The 23,890-nt window shown below is 34.5% G+C and overlaps 1 protein-coding gene and 1 long non-coding RNA gene across 2 annotated transcripts in view; both read right to left on the bottom strand.

Annotated features, from left to right (window-relative positions):
- Window positions 1–23,890, bottom strand: part of LOC139905650 (uncharacterized) — an 82,800-nt gene that overhangs the window by 6,816 nt on the left and 52,094 nt on the right. The gene's annotated exons all lie outside the window — the stretch shown is intronic.
- Window positions 576–1,908, bottom strand: LOC121120692 (uncharacterized). Its single transcript, XM_040715554.2, has 4 exons — window positions 1,845–1,908; window positions 1,478–1,789; window positions 917–1,413; window positions 576–851 (listed from the first exon to the last, which is right to left on the bottom strand). The coding sequence occupies exons 1-4, from the start codon at window positions 1,872–1,874 to the stop codon at window positions 689–691; spliced, it is 1,002 nt and encodes a 333-aa protein (XP_040571488.1). The 5' UTR covers window positions 1,875–1,908; the 3' UTR covers window positions 576–688.

The raw sequence follows: 23,890 nt of genomic DNA, 5'->3' as shown, positions 1-23,890 counted from the left end.
TAGATTGAACTAAAATTAACTCATTCAAAGCTGTCAAGCATTTTGAACAGTTACTGAATAACTTCATATTTAGGAAGAACAGAGTAAGTACCAAATAGTTTTTGGGCCTTTTCTCCGTTTTCTTTATATTTTAAATGTTGTGTGACACAATAATAACGTTAAGATAATAACGTGATGCAATCAGAAATAAATGTTGAATTCATTAAAGAAACGCTGATAATAATAAGGTACTACTGATTAGGCCTATACAATACACCGATAATACAAAACATTGCATAACTATATCTTGAGATGTGAAAAAGAGACTCTAAGAGACGATATATCTACTACAGAGATCAATTGGCTGTTAATAAGTTTTATTAAATAGAAAGGAATAATTAAAAAAAGTGCTATTAATAAATTAGAGAATTTGAATTTTTTTTTATATAAACTAAATAAGCTCGCCGAGATTTTATCTTTTCCCCATCTCGAATTATCTCTCATCATATAAGAACTCTTATTTACTAACTAAACTTTAATTTAATACCTATTTCCATATTGCTTTATCATTTAAACAAATAATCATACAAACATAGTTATCGTTTTATGAAATGTATATCTGCCTATTTCATTGATGAATAATTATAAATTTCTAACAAATCTGTATGTTCAATTGAATAAATTATATAATAAATTAATGAGTGTGTAATTAATCCATAAATCTTTTGAAATCGTCACCTCCCTTTTTACCATAGTCCTCGGGATTATAACACCATTCTTTAAGAACAGGCTTGCTGATCTGTCTAGGGTTCGTTTTTACGGGAACACAGACTTCTTTGGGAATCTTGACGCAGTTATTCTTAGGAATGAGTCTGAAATGGATGGAGTTAAAATTTTAAATACTGTACATATTATTAACTTGACAATAAGCACTCACTTTGGAACAAGGGCGGATTCAACTCGGCAATTTTCTTCGGGTTCGAGGTCACAATCTTCTTGAGGAATGTTTTGGATTTGAGTTTGGGTCTGTTCATGGCATACTTCAGGTCCAGGAACGACTTTGCAATTGCTATGGGTGCAGACCTTTCTTGGGATTTTCTTACATTCTGTTTTTGGGTGAACCTTTGTGACCTTCTTCTTCTCAACAGTGCATGATTGGATGGGCCACTTTTCACATACCTCCTTGATGGCAAAGGGCTCGATACCTCCTTCTTCGTTATCCTCGGGAAGGTGTAAGAGTTTGACAGTTTCGTTTTTGCAACGGAGTTCCTCCTTCTTTTCGCATAGGGGTTCGTCTTGTTCAAGATCATAGTTTTTGTATTTGGTTTCACAGTGACTTTCATAGACATTCCTACAAACTTCCTCACCTTCAGGCTCACCCTCACATTTATGATTTTGAGGAATGTAGCATTTCTTAACTTGTGCACTGAAGGGCTAGAAATAATCTCCCTTAGTTTATTTTCCAAAGGAAATAAATAATTTAAATAGTGTAACTTACCACAGGCTTGAATGTAATGTGGCAGTTCTTCTTGAAGGTCGTTTCACACTTCCTTTCGGGAGCTGAAACATAGTCTGTAACATAAGTTACGTGACACTTCTTCTTGAAGGTATGTTGGCAACTCATTCCTCGGTCGTACTCAGTCTCTTGAACTTGAACAATCTTTTGGATACATCTTTGGCCTTTTCCATTGGGCACTCCGGGTAATTTGTTTTCATCAAAATAAGTTTCTCCTTCGATATTCTCGAGGGCACTTCCTGACACCCCCTTTCCTTGCCTTTTCTCAGTGGTGGCCCAAGCCCCAGCAACAATCTGGCAAATCAAAAATTATCATAATTGTTTCATGGACTACAAGCCCTTTACTCACCAATGTTAGCAAAAGATATATTGTCTGCATGTCTCTGTTATTATCTTCTCAGTTCCAAATCCACTGATGATATTACTCAGTTTTTCATAATCTTATATATCCCTCCAAAATACATAGAAATGTATGTCTTTAATTTTTCCGGGAGTAATTGCACATATATTCATAAATAAGTTGCTTAATTTTACAACTACAAATTAATTGAAGTGTTTAATTTAAGTAGGATTATTTGTGTAGTTTTAGGTAAGTTAATACTAAAAAATAGGACAAAGTTATTAGATCGAATATTTTGCTAGGTATATCCATAATATTTTTTATTATATTTTAGTAATAATACTACTTCTTTTTTCTTTTATTGCTCTGATTACACTTATATATATATATATATTACTTGTACTAAGTGCATCAAAAACGTACAATTCAATATATTAATTTAAGAACATTGTTATTGATTTATAATTTGAATTTATCTAATAAATACTAAAAATAAAATGAAGAAATGGTTTGACGTACTAGAGGAGATACGATATGGATAATTTTATGTTTTTACATCAATAATACTAAAGGACTGAAATCAATGAAATAGTTTTCTTGAAGAGACGAAATAGATTAGACATTGTAAGGAACATGCTTCAAGAGTTTCAATGAAGGAATTGTGGGCGAAGGATAAGGGTGTCCAAATGATTTTTTTTTTGTGTGGGGTACCCTCAATGACCTTCTTTTTATAAAAGAAATCATATTTTTTTAGTTTTTATGCCCATATTAATTATTTTTTTTTCAAAATTTCTCGATGGGGGAGGGGGCGGGGGGGGACGCTACAGCTACAAACAAACGTCCTGAGTATTCTTAATATTTATCAGTTCTTATACAATGATTCCATACAAGAAAAGGACCGACGGATGTGTACTATTTGAACCAATGAATTATCAATTAACAGATTTGGATGACAAATGACATCTGTACAATGAATGATACTTCCATTAAAGGAGATTTGATACACCGAGTGAGGCATGCTAATCTCTTCTATATAGATAAAATCCCTGAAAATTAAAGACATCTCAATCTCAAAAACATATCTAAATGAATTCAATGGAACTATGAGTGGACGCAGATCTATATATCTGAATAGTCTACAAAAAAAGATATCTTGTTATTGTCTTGGAAGGTATTGATTTGACTATTTTGACTAAATTTTATACTATTTTCACAAAAACTAAAAAGTGACAAGGGAGTCGACAGCTGACAACAAAATACAAAGGATATTTTTGTGTTAGCGAGATAAAGCTGTACAGTAGTTAATCGTTCCTAGATCAGCATTTCTAATCATTCTTTTTTTCTTCCCGTTTCAGTTTTTTGTAATCTATCTACAGGGAGCGGGGATCAAATTTTCGCCTACTTTAAACCCTGATAACTTGAAGACGACATTATTAAATAAAAAACCGGTTACCAAATAGGAAAGCTATTCTCGTCAGCTGACGATAAGTAGTTCAGTTAGCATCATGCCGTCATCATATGAGGAGATAAAGAGCTATAAGTGGAACAAGGAGCTTTGGAGGTCCGCCGTAGTCATGGCTTTGGTTAATAATGGAGGTGAAATCTCCATTCAACGATTGTTTCAAACTTAGGAGTGAATTTACGGACTGTTCAGCGTATCTGTAAGAAGCTAGAGGACACCTGGGATGTTGATGCCACAATAAAAAGGGCACCCAAGGAGTAGGGCGCCGACAGGAAGGTCAGGGACACCGACATTTTCGACAAGGAGAAGAAGATGGTTGAGGATGACCCTACCAGGTCCATGAAGGCCATGGTGAGGGATTTGGGCTGCCCTGGGTGTGGCAGCAGGACTCAGCACCCTGCCATGTGTCCAAAATATCCATGCAGTGGTTAACCGAGAACTGTTATGACATCGTAAGCAAGGATTTGTGGCCTCCTAACTCTCCCAACCTTAATCCTTTGGACTATTTTGTCTGGGGCTATATCGAGAAACATACCAACAGACATCCCCATAGCACCAAGGCCAGCCTGATGGACTCCATCAAGGAGGTATTCGGCAATATGGACAACGAGATGGTCAAAAGAGCCTGCAGCCGGTTCAGAGGCCGTATTGAGGCTTTTATTGATGCCAATGGTTATGATATCGAATTAATGGCTACTCTATACCTATATGCTCGTCATAGTTTTGATTTTCAATAAAAAAAGTTAAAAAAATGTATATTTTGTGTTGTTTTTCGTAGAAAAATATTTTGGCGACAATTTGATCCCTGCTCCCTTTACATAGTCTTTTTCACAACTCATCCTAAAGACTGATTAATCGGTGTTTTAGTCCTACGGTCCTATCTATCCTTTCATTTTCTTCACTCTTCCCTAGAATTGAAGAAAATAATGGTATTAATGATATTACGATTCACTTTTTGAAATAAACAAAGTTCAAATATTATTTTATCAATTTTCATTATTTGGCTCTTCTATTATTGAAATCAGCTGACTCTAAGTATTCTGAACTCAAAAAGGTAGTAAGTATATAGAACTTGGATTTTAAATTAATTTATATCAATCAAGTGTCTTCGTTTAGAACCGTGTTATTTCGCAATCTGTCATTGATATTTATTTTTATATAATTATTAATTCAATGTATATAATAATTAATAATTATTTTCTAAATAGTTATTAATAGTTGGTAACAAGAAAAATGCAAAGAGCAAGTTTTTTCTGTTCTTTTTTTAAATGTTTCCTTTCTTTTTAACAGATGACGTTGAGAGTAGATGAAAGGATATTCGTGTAGATAGAACGTAATAATACTTGAATACTATTACGTTCTAGCCGCAAGTATTTAATTAATTGTATTAGGATGACTTACGTTTATATCAGTTTATTTTTATAAGGGACAATCATCTTTAAATCTAACATGCGTGGAAGAAAGCCAATTGTGTTGGCGGACTCGTTAACATGTCTAAAAAGGAGCCACAATCTTGTGATGTTTTTTCCTAGAGTCCTAGTGGCTATCACTTTGTTTGATGTACATACATAGTTTGTTTCATCAAACAAATCAAGATACGGATCCCATTTCAAGTAAAAAATCCTTGTGAAAGACCTGAAATCAATTTTTAAACCTCATCAAAACGTTAAAAATAGTATTATAGCCCACTGGACCTGTTTTAAAAGTGTAAAAAAGTGGCAAAGCCTTATTGGGTAACAATATCGTAAAGGCCAGCCCAAATGTGTTGGAGGAAGATGAAGAGTCTGTGGTCTTGAGCATTGAATTCCTCGCTGTTGTTCCAGATATATGAGTTGTAAAGCAGACTGATATATATGTCATGAAGAAGCTCATAAATAAAAAGGATTGTTTTTGTGACGTCAGAGTCGATGCAAAGAGTTCATAATATTATATTGTTTAGTCATCGTTTTAATAGTAATTACTAATTATATCATATCACTGGTAGGAAATAATCAATTCCAAAATATTTTGCAGATAAATCAAGATATGTATTTTCAGCTATTTTAGTCTTCATGGGTTAAGACGGATTAACATTAGGATCGATCGTAGTCATAAGCTATCATAGGGCATTGTAAAAATTGGATAACCCAAGAGACTATGTTTAGTATTCAACAAGTGAATTTATACATTAATATATGATCATACTTTGAGCTACGACCTGCTTATCTATCCATCATTATGTCAACGAATAAGAAGTTCCATTTTATAACTCCAGGGATTCATTGTGTATCAGGGTGATTCAATCATCATCTTTGTAACATTTATATAACCAACAAAATATTCATCATTTCATGAAATATATTTACCAACGCGTTTATTTTATTTGTTTGGTATATACATATATGATATTCCAATCAATTAGATCTATGTATAATATTGAAGCCTAGGATGCAACGGGGTAATTAAGTCGTATGTTATAGCAATATTTTAATATATTTACTTTATAAAAATTATTTCATATCGTGGTAGAATGTATGTGATACTCTTTATATCGGAACAAAAATTGAACTAACAAATTCAACATTTTTAGAGATTGAGTCCAAAAAATTGTTAAATTTGTGGGTATTTTTACATTTTTTTGTAGTTTATATGAATTACATATTAATATGTAATAGTTTTTGGTTTTTTTTAAACATTTGCTTCAATGACGTTCAGTAACAATTAATCATTAAAAAATTATAGTCAAGTAGGCCAATATATTTGCTTATCTTAAAATATTTTTACCTTAATTAGTTATAAATTCAATCATCTATTCAGTGAAAAAAAATCCAATGATTTTTTCAGATATCATGAAAATTTATATCGATACTATTTGGATAAAATATTTTTTTTTCGTTTATTTAGTTATACAACAGCTAGTGCTATTCAACTTTTAAGTGAGGAGTATCAATCTAAGCAGAAATTTGCTGATTTAGTCGAACTTGTAGATAAATGGTTTGATGTCATGAACAGTTCGCAACAGCCTATAATAAATAAAAATTTTGCCAGTGGTTATGGGTTCAATTTGGAGGAGCAAAGGGTAATTCTTCTTTCTATGATAAACGTGGTAGGAAAAATGAAACAAATGAAAAGGAATCACAATAACGAAATTATCCTATCTCCAAGTCATCTATCTTAAACCCTTACCAAACAGGCATAATTATTTCAACAAAGTCGATGATAGCGTTGTATGAAAATTTTAAAAAATGAAATTCAGTTTACCTGTGTATTGACATCTCGCCTAAATCAGGATTGCCTTACAAACTTTTTTCCCGGCATTAGATATATTTGACACACTAACTCTCATCCTAATGTTATAAAATCAATAGATTGACTATGTATTATTGTAAACAGTGTCTCTGAAAATATTATTGTTAAAAATTTTCCGTTCATTTTCAAAATGACGATCCCTCTTATTCCATGATTCAAGAAGTCACAGGCAGTATATTGGATGAAAAGTATTTTAGAAAAAAATCATGAACTTATAGCAGAAAAAACGTTGTCATACATTGAAGATTTTGATTTTTTTTTGAAGAACACAAGGACCCAGAATCTGGTAGGGAATGAAAATAGAAACTACTATGTAGGAGATTTTGCATGTATTCCCAACAAAATAAAAATAAACTGTCCGGGAGAGAGATTTATATACGTTGTGGGGTATGTGGCCAAAAATCTCCTCCCCCAATTTCCAACGTTAGGAATCCATACCTCATATCTTAAAGTTCTGCCTAGTCCATGGCTACAAACTCTATCAAGACGTTGATTAATTCAACCATCTACAGAATTTATAAAAAAATTTCATAGAAAATGGAAGCCAAGGTTCCTCTTAACAAAAACCTTGATGAAAAATCAAATTGATCCAGTTTATTAATTTAATATTAATGTATTATGTATTGTACGAGTATATGCATAGTGTTATATGTAATGTTAATAAAAAGTCAAATGAAAAACTCCCAAAAATCTATGAATTTTTAGTCAAGTAACAAATACTATTATTTTGCTATATGTAGAACAAGGTAAATCGTTAGTTTATAAAATAGTCCTCTTTTTCTTCTGTTGGACTAGTTCTCACTCTCATTGCATTGGAAGTAGTTGTGAAATATATATAAAACTCCACTTCTCCAATGAAAAACTTAACCTCAAATCCAACCCAGCAGCCTCATTATATTTGTTGTAATATGATAGTAATACAACTCCATTTTGTCAGTTATATGTTGAAACTCAAGATTTCCCTTGATCTAATTATATGATTTTTAATGCATTATTGAACTGAATAGCCGAAGTATTGGCATTTGATTATGTTTATACTATTCGGGTACAAGAAGAAACAGGAAAAATCACTATACTTATGAATTTTGCACTTTTTAGGAAAATTCTAATTGTTATTTAATAATTTAGAACCAGGAAAATTTCAGGTTTTATCTTCATTTTTAAGAACTGGGGAAAAACAGATACCGGGGAAAAATTGTTGAGTGTTGGGTCTGAATTGGTACATGGCGAGATGATATTAATATATATATTTTTGTTTGAAAAATGGGGAATGACTCATAGAACATCTTATGCCTACATCCTACAATCAAATGGAAAAGCTCAGGTGGAAGTAAAAATGAGAAAATAGTTTTGTTAGATAACTTAACTAATTCGTATATGGATCCTAAATGGTGAGAGGCTTGTGATTTAAAAGGAAAGAGCTTTTAGGACTAGATATACAATTATATAATTCCATTTTATAATTATTAATATATAAAGTTCAGGGTTTTGGGTAGACTGATATAGAAAAAGACGTTTTCTACGAAAATTCACGACTCTTTGATAAGGACAATGAATGGTATCGAAATGGGCATTCCTTATATGGAACATAGTGAGCTAAGGTGGTCAACAAGAACATAAAAACGAAAAATTTATGATACAGAATCCCATAGGGATACCACTACTGAATTCAGGAAATATTAAAAGTGTTGCACATCATGGAGGAGCTAACACAAAAAAATATGGTGTATTTTTGTATCAGCTGTCATAAATAAACTATTCTATCTTAATCAGTATTTTGAACATTGATTGGCTGAATTATAATTAACTTATTTTAAGCTATGAACAACTTAAAACAATTATAGAATAATAATTTCTTAATTGGGAATTTGGAACTACCAATTGATATTGGTCCTTTTTTATGTTTCGTATCAGAGGAAAAATGTGTAGTACAGTAACGTTAATCACGTAGGGGATGAAAAAATATTCTACTCTGATTTGATGTATCCATGTGGCTAGCTGATGAGAAGAGACAAAGGAGAACGCATATTACTTGAAAAGAAAATAGAAAAGGCATAGCTAAAGGATTAAAAGAAAGTGATGCATTGAAGACAACTTGATCTGAGGTTGTTTGATAAAAAGTGACTCCTCTTGACCCTTTTATCCACTAGAGCTGTTGATATATATACAGCTAAAAAATAATTTGTTTTTAAAAGTTATAAATTGTGATCAGTATTTTTCATGAATATTACTGAAACATTCCTTGAAAATGATTGGACAAATTTGACTCTTTTTGAAAATACTCGATTTTCCAATCCTTTTATTTTTTTAAACTCGAGTATCCATAACTTAATTACTACTCGAATATCAAATGTATAAAGAAATGGAGGGAAATTACAAAAAAAAATGGAGGAACTAGCTGCCAAGGAGGATCAGAATCTGCAATCAAAGGATAGAGCGTGTAAAGTATACGGAACTAATTGCATATAAGGAACCGGAACTATTGAGAGGAAGCATGGATTTGAATGAAGTTATTGAATGGAAACTCAGTTTTGAAGATTACAAGCAACTAGCAGGAGTTGATAGGTACTCTCACGGAAAACAGCTAGCAAATTTAAGATCCTTCATGGATATAGAAATGAGGGGAAATTAAGAGTCTCAATTGGGATTAAAGAAAACACGGAGTTATACATTCCCGAAATTTTAGAAAAATTGAGGAAATATATTCGCTCTCAATATAACATCATTCTTGACATAGTTAAATTCCATTCCTTGTATCAAAAAGAAGGTCAATCATTCGCGGACTTCTACGTAGAGGTAACTCGAACTACAAATCATGCCAAATTTTTTAGAAGAAAATATCAAAGTTAAATTAATTGTGGTACTTCGGGATGAAGAAACGAGGAAACCCCTTATGGCTATGGAAGAAAAAGAATGTACACTTCAAAAAGTAATTGATAAATGTCGAGCTGAAGAAATTTCGAAGAGGGATGACGAAAGTTAAATTCTGTAAAAGTCAACAAGATCACAATAGGAAAATTCAGGGATCAACCCCTTAATCGAAACAAAAATAGTTTTAGAAAAAATCCTCCTGAAAGAAAAAATAATGGATTACATATTCTGCTCAAGAGACCATATAATAAATAAATATCCTGCTTGGAAACAGGAATAATGAAATTGTAAAAGAATTGGTCATTTTAAAGATTCAAAGGCCTGTAAAAATGGAATTGCAAGAAACAGAAGAGTCATAGTAAGAAACGTGACCACATTTAGTTCCTCACCTGCAATACAAGTCGATTAAACTCTCTAGATAGAACATATTTATGTACTTATAGTTATGCAATTCCGGACTCTGGTAGTGAGGTATCTATTGTGGATGAGAGTTTTTTTAAAAGATATTGGAATACCACTTAAAGATTTCAATAGCTCCATCAGATTCTCGTTTGAATGGAGCTACTGGAGCTGCTTTTAATCAACTAGGGTCATTAATTTTGAATTTATGTTTTCGAAATGAGGAGATGAAAGAAGATATTATAATTGTATAGGAAAAAGTGAAATTTCTAATGTCGTTAGTATTGTGTAAAAAATTAAGAATTTTACCTGAAGATTATACAAGTAAAAAAAAAAAAAAGAGCCAAAGAACCTAGTGCTCGTGGAATCAAGGAAATGAAATATATTTCCGATGAAGAAATTAAAGCCATGAGAGACAAGCTTGTGGAGGAGTATCATGATGTATTAATTGATGGAAATCAACCATTAAGAGAGATCAAATACGCACCAATAAAAATATATTTAATGGAACAAGTAGAACCTTGGAAAATCTACACAGCAAGGTGCGATTACCTTTGCTTAAAGACAAGCTCCGAAGAAGGAATTGGCAAAAGGAATAATTGAGCTGCTGGGAAATAAACCTATGGAATAGTGCCACCCTATGTTTATGGTGGTGAAGAAAAATGAGACGGTTAGACTAACAGTGGATCTAACAAAATTAGATAAGTTTGTCAAAAGACCTATACATCCTATGACTAATCCCAAGGAGATAATTTCAAACATTCAACCTGGAAATAAGTACTTTTCCACGTTTGATGCAATTATAGGATATTGGCAGATCCCTTTACACTATGAGAACCAAGACCTAACACCGTTCATAACTCCGCGAGGAAGATTCAAGTTTAAAAGATGGTCAATGGGATTAAATGCAACAATTGACGTATTCAATCTTATTATGGGCCAAGCTTATGGGAAATTGCCAAATACAAAGAAGTTGGTTGAGGATATTTTAAAATATGATGAGACATTTGAACAACATGTTAAAAGAGTCAAAGAATTTATTGATCAAAGTAGGAAGTTTGGAATATCCGTCAATAAAGAAAAAATTCAATTTGCTAACCCAAAGGTTGAGTTTATTGATTATATCGTTAGAGAATATGGAATTAATATTGATCTCAGAAAAACAAAAGCCCTTTCAAAAATACCACCTCCTCAAAATACAGGGTGTCCACGATAAATTAGAACTATCTTAAAATTCAACCTGCTTGATAAAAATGGAATTTGGAGTGTATTTGTTAATATGAAAAAGTTAGACATGGTATTAAACAATAAATTTATTCAACATGTCCTCTCTCAGCAGCCGCCATCTTCTCCATCCTGCCCCTAAAGGATTTGCATACCCTGATGACTTCCGTGGAATCGACAGCATTCCACTCCCTCGTAATGGAGCCCTTCAGGGCTGCGATGCTCTTGTGGCTGACCTTGCACACCTCCCTCTCCAACTTCCCCTACAATTAGTAATCACACAGATTGAGGTAGGGTGAGTTGGAGGGCCAGGTGTTGCGATCCCATAAAGTGATGTTGTGGGAGTTCAAGAGGTTAGTGGTCCTCATGGCAATGTGTGCGGGCGCTGAGTCTTGTTGCAATATGAACTCCCTCCCAGTGGCCGTATCCTTCATCCAGGGGATGACGAACTCCTCAATGACTTCGCAGTACCTTATCGCTTTAACCCTTTCCTTGGGATTGAAGAAGAAAGGAGACATCACCTCACCGGTGCTGCAGATGACACCCAGGGTCATCACAGAGGCCGAGGACTTCGTGGGGAAGACTGCAGGGACCTCTTCTCTCTCCTTGGCAAGCCACCTGTCATTCTGCACGTTGTAGCTTCTGTCGACAGTCCAGTTCTTCTCGTCGGAGAAGAAGATGATTCTTCCTCCATGGCTCTTCAGGTCATTGAGGAGAAGCTTACCGTTGGTGAGCCTGGTGGCCTTCATGGATGCCGTGAGGATGTGTTGTTTGGCCATTCGGTATGACCTGTATCCGAGGTCCTCATTCACAGCCTTGGAGACCAGCTGCTTGTTCAGTCCACGGTTCTTGGCCAACCTGGACAAGGAATTCCCCGGCGAAGCCTTGATGGACTTCCGGAGGCCTTCAAGGAAGCAAGGAGTGCGGATTCGGTCAATTCTCATGTTGTGGGTCTTGCAGCAGACCTTTCCCTCAACCTCCTAGGCTTTGAAGACCCAGTACACCGTGGTCTTGGGGTAGTTAAGAAGCTTGTAGATGGCAGAGGGTTTGTGTCCTGCGCGAGCCAATTTGAGGATGGCGTCTCTCCTTGCTTGTTCCATGATGACTACTGTTTGTCGTCAAAACAATTGTGGTGGAAGTTATAGCGTATTGTTCATGCAACCTTTTATATTATTATGATTTAACCCTGAATATCCACATTATGGATCTGGATGAAGTTTAAAGTAGTTCCAATTTATCGTGGACACCCTGTAGATCTGAGTTGAAATTGTTCATGGAAATGGTCAATCAAATGAGCGGATTTTTAAAGGAAATAACCAACTTATCTGTCAGATTGAGACCTTTATTATCCAACATGAAGGAATACATATGGACTAAAGAACAGAATGACACATTTGAAGATTTCAAGAAGTCTTAGGTTAAATTACCTGAAAAGAGTCAGATCATGCCGAAAAGAAAAACTGTTTTAGAAACTGATGCTTCTAAGAAAAAATGTCATGGGTATATCCTAAGACAAGAAGACGGGGAAGGAAAATTGCATCTTATTGAAGCAAATTCTCAATGGCTAAGTGTAACAGAAGAGAATTATTGAATAACAACGCTTGAGATGATGGCTATATATTGGGCAACAAAAAAATAAAACTTTATCTTCAAGGATTACCCCACTTTTATATTGAGACAGATCATCCGGCAATTGTAAATATCCTCAACAAGAAAACTTTAGACAAAATTGAGAATCCAACACAAAAAGAAATCAAAGAAAGGACGCAAATGCGTTATAATTTCACCGTTGCTTGGAAACCAGGAAAACTAATGTTAGCAACTGATAATTTTTCCCATTTTTGATATTGTGATCCGAGGAAGGATGACCTATTGGAGAATGTACATACGAATGAGATTGTAAGAAGAATATTAAGAATAATAATATTATGCTGTATGTGGAAATTTTTTTTTTGAAGAAATCAGTAACGAGGGCGTGGGGGAGAAAATAGCTTAGGGCCTCATAAAATATAGCTGAATACTTTCTGCCATCAGATTGGCCCGGGGGTAATGTGGAATTGCTAAAAACCACCGCCAATTATTCCAATACATCCAAGGAACCACTCTATTACGAGTAAATAGTTTAAGCCCTTGGTTTGAAAATTGAAACCCGCATGTTTTGTGTATTTTTACCTCATTTAAGTCTTTTTTAATGGATGATACGTTAAATCCAAGTAAGATGGTGGTATTTAATAACCATTACAAACCATTTATAAGCGAGCGAAGCTTTAATGGAGCATTTATCTAACGTTAAAAAAGCTTTCCTGTCAATTTTGGAAAAACTTCTTCTTTTGGAGAGTTCTTACACAAGAAAGAGGTGGATATTCTCTTAATAAATCATAACCCGATTTAACACAAAACATTTATTAGTTTAATGTATCTTTGATAGATATATTAGTGAAAATTTGATTCTTTGAATTTTTAAATTATTGAGGAAATCAGAATTGAAAAAATTAAATTTGAAAATACTTTTGTCTTCAAAATCCTATTTTTTACTCATTGCTTGAATTGTTTTTTTCATTAAAGATATCTCAAAATGGCCACCTCGCTTCCTCCTTCCATAGGTCCGAAAAAGAAAGTCCGTTCCCTTTCCTAAATTTTAATTTCCCAACAATCTTTAAAAATCTCTCAGCCCCTGCTACAGGTCTTGGTACGAATATATTAATTTAATTATTTTTTTTAAATATGGAAATTAAGCTTGTTTAGCATTTGGCAATCGGATAGGCTAGGAGTTTATTATGCCCGTCTTCCTTTAATTCGGCTACAAGATACTCATCCTTGATGATTCCTTCCAGTATCGCCTTCATTTCAACTTCTACCCTCTCCCACGCTCTTTCTTCCTCTCCTCTTCGCCAAAATCTCCTCCAACCTCACAAACAACTCACTTCCTGCGCTTTTTGGGCCATATAAAGGTTTCTTCCAAAGTACAAAATGTCCTCTTCTTCCAATCCCGACGATAAAATAATGTTCTCAGAACCAAATAAAATTCGTCAAAAATCATGTATGTTTTTGAAATTTGTCATCCAAGGCCCATCCTCTTGTAAAATTCGTAAAAGCATTTTCGAAAAGATCTTCCCAATTATTCTCTCCGGAGAATTGAGCCCAAAGCTGTCATACTTTTAGGAATTTCCAACTTTTTAATATTTTCACTAGGAAATTAAATTTTTCTTATACTTTGGAAACTTTTCCTAAAACTGAAGATACTTTTTCAGTCTCCAGTTAGGTTCTATATACGCATACCTATTTATTTGTAAGTTAAACAGTCTATTATTATTTATCAATCCAGGAGGTAATTGAGAGAGGCCTGAAAGCCTCACATGGTCCTTCGAGTAACCTTCAACCATAATTGTAAAAGATATCAAGTAACTGAAGGAATTTATTACTATTTTAATATCTTTGTATTCCTTTGAGAAAACTCATTGGAAGATCTTGTGGAGGCTCCGTGCGGTTTTACGAAGCAAACACGGTTTCGGCTCACCTCATGGGTATATCCCGGTAATGAGATCCTTCTTCAGAGAGATTTACTTCTATAAAATTATAAGTCACATTCATTTATTATTCCTGATAAAAACTCCAGACTCATAGCGCAAACAATAAACACTGAAACTTTGAGTTTGAGTGGATATATGAAATAAAATGAAATTGATAATAGTCAACAATTACTGATTTTGATCATTAACTGATAAAATATATAATTTCTTTAGTAAAAGTATGGAAGAGGAGACCATCCACTCAACTCCTATCATGAAGATGAATATACCTATAGATGAATATTCCATTAATTTAGAATTACTGGAGGAAGAGATTGCAGTCTTTAAAGAACTCAATCCCTTCACTCATTGTGAGAAAATCATTTCTTGTAAAATGATCCCAAGAAGAAGGAGATATAAGAGAAGGTAAAAACAAAGATCCAAAAGGCATATAAATAATAGATAACTTCAATAGAGCATATGCCATGTGGAAAAAGGTTCTAACTACATTAAAAAAAGAACATTCCCTTACTAGGATAAGATTATAAAGATTTTATTATAAATGGATATGCAGAGAAAACTATAACGGAAACTCAGCAAAATACAAATCACACAACCTATATTTAGCCATCCTGCGCTTAAATCTAATATGGCTATAACAAAATGCAGGATTGTAATAAATGCATCAAAAAATCAGAAAAATCTGATCAGAAAAATAAAAAGTGAACCATAAAGAAACTTTTATTATCAGGACGTAACATGCTACCTCAAATCAATGAGTTAATACTCTACTCAAAATAACATAAGTATATTGCCACAATAGATATAACTAAAACGTTTTTATCAGTACGATTAAAGAATAAATCAGAAATGGATATGTTCAGATTTATTTGGAGGGACTCAGATAAATCTCCTCCTCAAATGTTTCGATTTACAAGAATTCAATTTGGATGAGATTGTATCGCAAGCTTATATCTTCAATAAACAGCTAAGAAATGGATTATAAAATATCCAATAGCCGTAAACATAATATTAAAAAAAAACATTCATGGGCGATACTCCACTGAGGCTGATTCGGAGCAAGAGATAATTGATCTAATACGATAAATCGTCTTAATTAAAGGTAATAAAATAATAACCTATAGTACAAATATATTAAATTTTATTGACAAAGAAAAAATAGACCCATTAGAATTCGTATCCATATTAGGTCTTAAATTCGATCAAAAAAAACAAATGAATATAAATTCGATCTAGATAACAAATTTAAACAATTTGATCGTAATAGAACAAAAATGACTCGTAAAGACTCACTAGCAAGTCAAGTATTCGATACTCAAGGTTATGTTTCACCTTTCATAATGAAATTCAAACAAACAATACCCATGCATCGTAAAAACATTATCAATGAAAAAAAGTTAGAAATAATAATATGGTAAAACTGTGCTGGGGGGTCTGATTACCTTACAACCTATTTTTCCATACCAAACCTGGGTTACGAGTACTGGAGAAAACGAATGTGAAGGGAAGTAACTTAGACACCCTGGCAAGATTAAAATTATTCCGTCCGTGATATTAGAACAGCACTCGGGCGTAGTTTGGCAATATCAATAAATCGTATTGTTTTCTCTAACTCACACTTTAATTAGTTAGTGAGGCTTCCTGGGAGGAATTGCAGCCTTACAACCTGGGAGTCTGTCAATTCCAGTTGAAATTGAGTAGGATATGCCAGATCACCAGAGGTGGAAAATGTCGTATTCCTTCGGAACCACCATTTCTGGGGTTCTGTTGGAATCTGGCTCCCTCACATATCCGAACATGCATAGGATCATGAATGTGAGTGGTTGGACATCTCTGGCTATCTGGACTACATGCAGATGAATAAAAAAACACGCTGGCTCCAAGTCACGGCTTGATGTTTCAATAGTGAAAGATACTATAGTCATAGCTTCCGGATTCCGATTGTGACTGTTAAGTTAAAGGTGATGGGATGGAAGTGATGTGCCCCGGATGTCGTCAAGGTTATGACGGAACCTCCAAGAATCCTAAGATCCTATACCATAGTTTTTCAGGTTTCAATGTGCCTCATAATCTGGATCTTAAATCCAAATGGGAGCGGGCTGTTCCAAGACAGAAAGGGGATCTCAATACGAATTCAAAAATATAGACAATCCTATTAATTACGAAGAATTCAAGACTGCGCAGCCTCCATTTTACGAAATCGGATGATATTACCCATTCCGTAGACCATGGACAAGGCAGTGGTCGTCAATTTAATCGGCAACCGGGACTAAGGTAGGGTTGTCATGGGCACAAGTTCAAAAACAGGTTCGAGCTTTAAGTAAAAGTTACTTTAAAATGAAAATATAGAACTAATTCAAGGATTGACATATGTACTTAATTGAATAAATTAACCTTTCAGGAGACTGAAGAAGGATGCTGTCTCTTCAGTATGGTCAAACCTTCTGCTCTGCCTCTCTTCTCCTCCGCTTCTTGATAAATATACCTGAGGATACACTTGTAACAACGACTCCAGCTGAAAACGAGCGTCAGGAAGCCTTGGAGCTCAAAATTTTTGAGTAAAAAGAGGCGCTAACTGTTAACGAGCTTTATGTTTAGTTGTTAATAGGAACATTACTGTCGGGATTTATACTTATTAAATACCCAAAATTGACCCTTGTTAAGCTGGAAGCGACTGAAGGCCTTGATATTAAGACTATCCTCAGAGTCCAAGAAAACCTTATCTTTCGAATTTTTCATGGGCATCATACACTAAGCAATGGTTCTGTCTCCCACTGTCTTACCAAAAAGGCTAATGTCATCAAATCAGTTACGGAAGTAATCAACATTACTGAGTATTTAAGATCAATAGATTCTTGAATATTGGAAGATACTTATAAAATCATCATTGGCTTATTAAACAAACTACGTGCATCCCCAGACTTGTAGCTAATTCATTGTTCAAAATTGTCTTTCATCATGACATTACTCTTCAAGAACCCCAATAGAAGGAGATTTTCACCTAGTTTTCTCTCTGTTTATCTTCTGTGATAAAATGTTAGTACAACCCTCTATGATCAAATTCTCAAGTCGAATTGCCTTACAGTTCCATGCCCCATGTATCTTAGAACTATCTCTACTGCAGTTACCGTAGAAACTAGACTACTGTCATCTATAGTTAAATATCTTGGAATAAGGATCAAACACCTTAACAGCAGAGAGCGTAATGTTAATCGATGAGGTCTACTCTGCAGAAAGAGTCGAGTTTGTAGAGGTAAGTTCTTGGGCTGCGAGAATAACCAAACAACTAAAATGGCTGATCATTTATGATCAAATCTGTTCGAGTAAACTACATGGATGTGGTAATACTTATACCATTTTCCAGATTAAACCCTGAATTCCTCTACAACAAATATACTCTAATTATGAAAACCCTCCATCAAATCGGTTTTATCGTTGTGGCTGTATTAGTTGATAACCACACAGTCAACATGAAGTTCTTCACTCATTTTCTTTGTGGCGGTGAGCTCCAAACTTCAAATACTCACTCACACAACATCAATAATAAAGTTTATCTCATCATCGACCCTGTACAAAATTATAAAAATATTTACAGCTGCTTCCAAAGTCAAGAATACTTCATCATTCCACTGAACCTTCTAGTGACCCTAACTTTGCTCATATCAAAGAAATCCACCATACAGAGTCAAGAAAGAACTCAGAAACTACAATCGAAGCAATAGTTGAAACTGTGTGTGATCAAGCTCACAAATGGAAAAACGTTCTTGACAAGATTTCACAAATTCTCTTCAACGTCATGGGAAAAAATTTGGTTTATCAACTCAGTGATAACATTCGACAGGAAGGCAGAAAAAGATCATTTAAAAACAAGCTCAAATCTAGAAAGGTTGCCAAACTTCAATCTGATAATGTTTAAGCTATGAACATTAGTTTTCCTGGTGTGTGCATCTATTTTTGAAATAATTAATGTAAATTAGATTGGTCATATATTGCAGCTTATTTAGTGTTGAATTCTTATTAATTATCCTGTTATGTATAAATATTTATAGATTTTAAATCATACAATCTGGATTAAAAAACTGGATTGATGTATTTTGATTAAAAAATATCCGATTCGTGAACTTCTTCTAAGCCACCCCTTGGAGCGCACGTTTTCTAGTCTGTTGTCCAGGTGCTCGAAACTTCCATGATGAGTGATTCATGCAAAGGATTTTAGGGAAAAATAAGAAAGGAAAAAATGGCTTGCCATTTTTGGTATTATATCAGTTTAAAAGATACTTGTATCTTTTAAACTGATATAATACCAATAGGCGGGTTACCACATCTATCAAGATTTTGACGTGTATAAGTTTGGAACGATCTTTGTTAGTATGAATTTGTATTAAACCGTTGCTATGTTAACTTTCTTTTCCGATTGCCGTTTTATTCATTCTCAGACAGACAGAACGGGATCGTTAGTCATCTGTTTCTCCAAAAAAAAAACGAATTGGGAGTTTGGAAATATTTCTTCTCAATTTGTGTCAAGCCTTTCGGCTATTAGGCCTGTAACTATTTTATAATGTTCATTTAAAAGTGGCCTCAGGTTTTGGATGTAATTTGAATTTTTGCTTCTTCTTCTTGAAGAGAACTTTATGGAATTGTAGTAGGATATTTTTTTTTGTAGAATTCTGCGGTTATTCTAGTTGGCCCTGGCGATTTATCATTTTTTTGTGCACATATTGTTATACCTCTTTCATTCTAAATTCTTCGAGTAATGCCTATTTCTTCTCTTTTGATAGTTGTGCTCTCTAATCATAATTTTCATTTGTGCTTGTATTATCAGGTCCTTCAATCATATCTTTTTAGAAAATTCCAACAATTGTTTCTACTCCTTTATCATCATTTCTCAATTCTCCTGTTTCATCATGAAGGGTTATATTCTTGCAGTTGTATTTTTCTTTGTATAGCTTGAGGATGTTAAGATTTTTTTTTCATTTATATTTCTGTTTATTTGTCTTGCTGGGATGTAGGGTGATTTTGCTTCTTGTTCCAAAATTTCCTGCATAGCTCCAGACCCACATAGTTTCATAATATTTTCCTTACATTCCCTTCACTCCTTTGCTCGCAAACCGTTAGTGGACTTAGAAGTGATTGATATGATGTACCAATATATCACTTTTCTGACTTTAGGTTATCACAAGAATTTTATTTATTTATTCCCCCTTTATCCCATGATGTAGTTTGAATATAAGAGGTTTTGTGGTGATTCTTTTCTTCCTTGCTTAGGTATTATTGGTAAATTTAATTTCTGATTTAAATCTAAATATTAAAAAAATAAAAAAATGAAGTTGATTTGCATCACAACTTTTCTAAAATTACAAAAATAAAGAACTCTATATCTTGGGAATTCATTGTCGGATTGAAAAAATGTTACCCTAAATTTTGAATTTGCAAATAAATCTATACAAAATTTTATCTTAATATGAGTAATCGGGATTAAAACCAGCTGGTTGATTAGATATGGACCCATTGATATGATGCTAAAAATTTAAAGACCCATTTTTCAGTTGATTTTACATATGTAGAATGCAAAGATTTATGAAGATTTTATCTTAATAATTTTACCACATTTTTGAAATACAAGTACCGAAAACGTATCCACTAAAATATTAATCCAAGAACCAAAAGTAGGTTAATATATATACTAATATTATGATATTTTTAATTTCAAAGGAATACATATACTTTTTTATGACAACATTTTCTAAAATAATATTTCGTTTTTGTCCTGATTTTTCTCAAATGTCCTACTTCTTGAAAAAATGAAAATTTTAAACAAGAATAGGTCCTACAAGAGTGATACTGATGTGAGATATGAGTTCGCATTTAGGTAATTTATGACTTCAGGTCTATTATTTCACACCTCCAAGGAAGTCCGACCCGCATGATGAGGTAGAGTAAATTGAAGGATATACGATTTATCTTCCCTGTCCACGGTTTAAGTGACATAATCTTCGACTGGTTAAGCTGTTATCCTTTGTTCTGACACACATTTGACTGTTTATCTGAGCTGGAGTTATTTCTTGTTATCAAAAGCCATGTTTAATGATGCCTAGATTTAGTCAGTTGCATTGAAATGTTGACAACACAGTTTTGAACTCGCCATTACATTAGAAAATTTACCTAACATGTTTTTAGGAATATAAAATAAATTAAGATTAACACACTTTTCTAAAAATATATTTTGCGGTGTATAAAGGATCACACATTTATTAAATATATACTTAAAAGAGACTTCAAATTATGAATGACATGCTGCTTTCATGCATGCAAATTAAAGGGGCCAACAGATAAACTGTAAAAAGTATGTCTTCATCAAGATGAACAACGAGAGCAATGTGGTCAAAGTCTACATCCTTTATTTAACAATATAAACATAATAATAATATTTTATTGGATTAAACCGCTGTTGATCCAGTATTTGAAGTGAGCAGGGTCCAGCTGATTAACCTCACGTACGATACTAGCCTTCAAGGACTTCAAAGAAGGTTGGTAATTGGCACATCCCTTCCCCTCTAACTCTTCCTGGACGTAGAAGTCCAAGATGTTCATGTCATAGGAGCTAGAGGGGTAGGTTCAACGCCCAAGAAAGCTAGTAAATTGGCTTTGAGCTAATCTTGTAAAATGTTGATGTTGTGCGCTGGCGCAGAGTCCTGTTGGAACAAATAAGATATCCCAGCTGCAACCTTGTTCATCCACGGGAATACATTGTTCTTCAGGAGGACGAGATAGTGTATTTTCTTTGAAAAAGAGAGGCAATATGAAGTGGGCCTCACTCAAGACGATGCCAAGGACCATGATGGAGATGGGGTACTGAGAAATAATTTGGCCAACTTTCAACTGCCTCAAGATCTTGGTGCAGCGCTCCAGACGAGAGTAAGTGAGCATGCACCTTGATATAAGAGGTGAGGTCCAAGTCCTTGAAGTCTCTATTCACCTTGATAATACTTACAGATTGGTCCATGGCCAGCTTCAGCATGAGCTTTGTTGCATTCTCCTCAATTGACATCTTCAACCTCAAAGAAATGTCGGAGTTCTCATATTGTCACTTGGGAGTTTTTTAGCATCTTAATAACGTCACTCGACTCGTTCAGGCTTTTTCAAGCATCGTAGATGGTCGTCCTGGGATACCCAGTGAAGTCGATCATAGCATTTGCACCGTTTCCTGCTTGAGCTAATTCAGGAATAGACCCTTTTTGCGTCTCTTTCATGGTTGTTGTTGATATTTTTATGGCAAAATCTGTTGCTACGACTCTCAACTTCTCATATATGGACGTTAACTTGGCCGCATTGTCCTTATTATTCATCTAGAAGAAGTTAAACTTATCTGTTAGACCCTGTATACATATAAGGGTTTTTATGCCCATATGCATTAATCTCCCAAACAATAATTTAACCCAATATATTTAAGTTATAACCTTAGTTTTAGAATATATTTATATTATTCTCACATTTACTTTATTCGTTTCAACTGTTTGTTACTATATCGAATTATTTATTGATGTACAGGGAGCGGGGATCAAATTGTCGCCAAAATATTTTTCTACAAAAAACAACACAAAATATACATTTTTTAACTTTTTTATTGAAAATCAAAACTATGACGAGAATATAGGTATAGAGTAGCCATTCATTCGATATAATCACCGTTGGCATCAATAACGGCCGCAATACGGCCTCTGAACTGGCCGCAGGCTCTTCTGACCATTATATTGTCCATGTTGCCGGATACCTCCTTGATGGAGTCCATCAGGCTGGCCTTGGTGCTATGGGGATGTCTGTTGGTATGTCTCTCGACATAGCCCCAGACAAAATAGCCCAAAGGATTTAGGTTGGGAGAGTTAGGAGGCCACAAATCCTTGGTTACGACGTCATAACAGTTCTCGGTTAACCACTGCATGGAAATTTTGAACACATGGCAGGGTGCTGAGTCCTGTTGCCACACCCAGGGCCTATGTCCGCCCACCCCTTGGATCCAGGGCAGAACCACCTTATCCATAACATCCAGGTAGACCTCTGTATTGACCTTTAGACCCGTTTCAAACATGTGGGGAGGCATAACATGACCTTCACTGGTGACCACCCCGAACACCATGACAGTTGCAGGGAACTTGGTCTTGATTACCTTCCTCAAATGGCTGGTGCAGGTGGCTATCCACCTGTTGTTCTGCTTGTTGACCTTCTGATCTCGACAGAAATTATTTTCATCCGAGAAAAACCTCAGCATCCCGGGCTGCTTTGGGTACTTGAGCTTGTTGAGCAATTTTGTTGACTTCATCAGCCTGTTTTCCCTTGCCTTCTGGGTCAAGATCTGGCCCACCTGCATCTTGTAGCTCCTGCACCTTAAATCCCCAGATACACAGTCACTTATTGTTTTCTCATGGCAGCCCAGATCCCTCGCCATGGCATTCATGGACCTGATAGGATCATCCTCAACCATCTTCTTCACCTTGTCGACAAAGTCGGTGTCCCTGACCTTCATGTCGGCACCCTCCTCCTTGGGTGCCCTCTTTATGGTGGCATCAACATCCCAGGTGTCCTCTAGCTTCTTACGGATACGCTGAACAGTCCGTAAATTCACTCCTAAGGTTGAAGCAATCGTTGAATTGGAGATCACCTCCATTATTAACCAATGCCATGACTACGGCGGACCTCCAAAGCTCCTTGTTCCACTTATAGCTCTTTATCTCCTCATATGATGACGGCATGATGCTAACTGAACTACGTATCGTCAGCTGACGAGAATAGCTTTCCTATTTGGTAACCAGTTTTTTATTTGATAATGTCGTCTTCAAGTTATCAAGGTTTAAAGTAGGCAACAATTTGGTCCCCGCTCCCTGTATTGTCAATGAAAAGTGACATATTTTGCACAATTATTTAGCATTTTTTTATAAAAATGTTTTTCCCATATTTAACATAATATTCGTAAAACTATGTACCTATATTATTTTATGTGCTTCAATGTGGCCACTTAGAGGAGTGAGAGTAAAATTAAAACCACAAATATATAAATAATATACCATGATGGCATCAGTGATGCCATTGGGAAAGAAGACAAAAATTTGAAGAAATAGAAAAAGTAATAAGTTTTGTTTAAATATTTGATGGATTTTCAATAGTGTATTTATTATTCGTGTCCATAATTGCTTGAGTTTACCAATCATACAAAATTTGCGTCGCATCAATTCTCATAAGAAAATTCTGTACCCTTTTCATCCACTTAAGAAAAATGTCAAAGAACA

Source organism: Lepeophtheirus salmonis, chromosome 6, assembly GCF_016086655.4.
Source record: "Lepeophtheirus salmonis chromosome 6, UVic_Lsal_1.4, whole genome shotgun sequence".
In the NCBI taxonomy this organism is placed as follows: Eukaryota; Metazoa; Arthropoda; class Copepoda; order Siphonostomatoida; family Caligidae; genus Lepeophtheirus; species Lepeophtheirus salmonis.
Note: the sequence above shows the minus strand (reverse complement) of the source record. Positions and strands in the feature narration are given on the sequence as shown.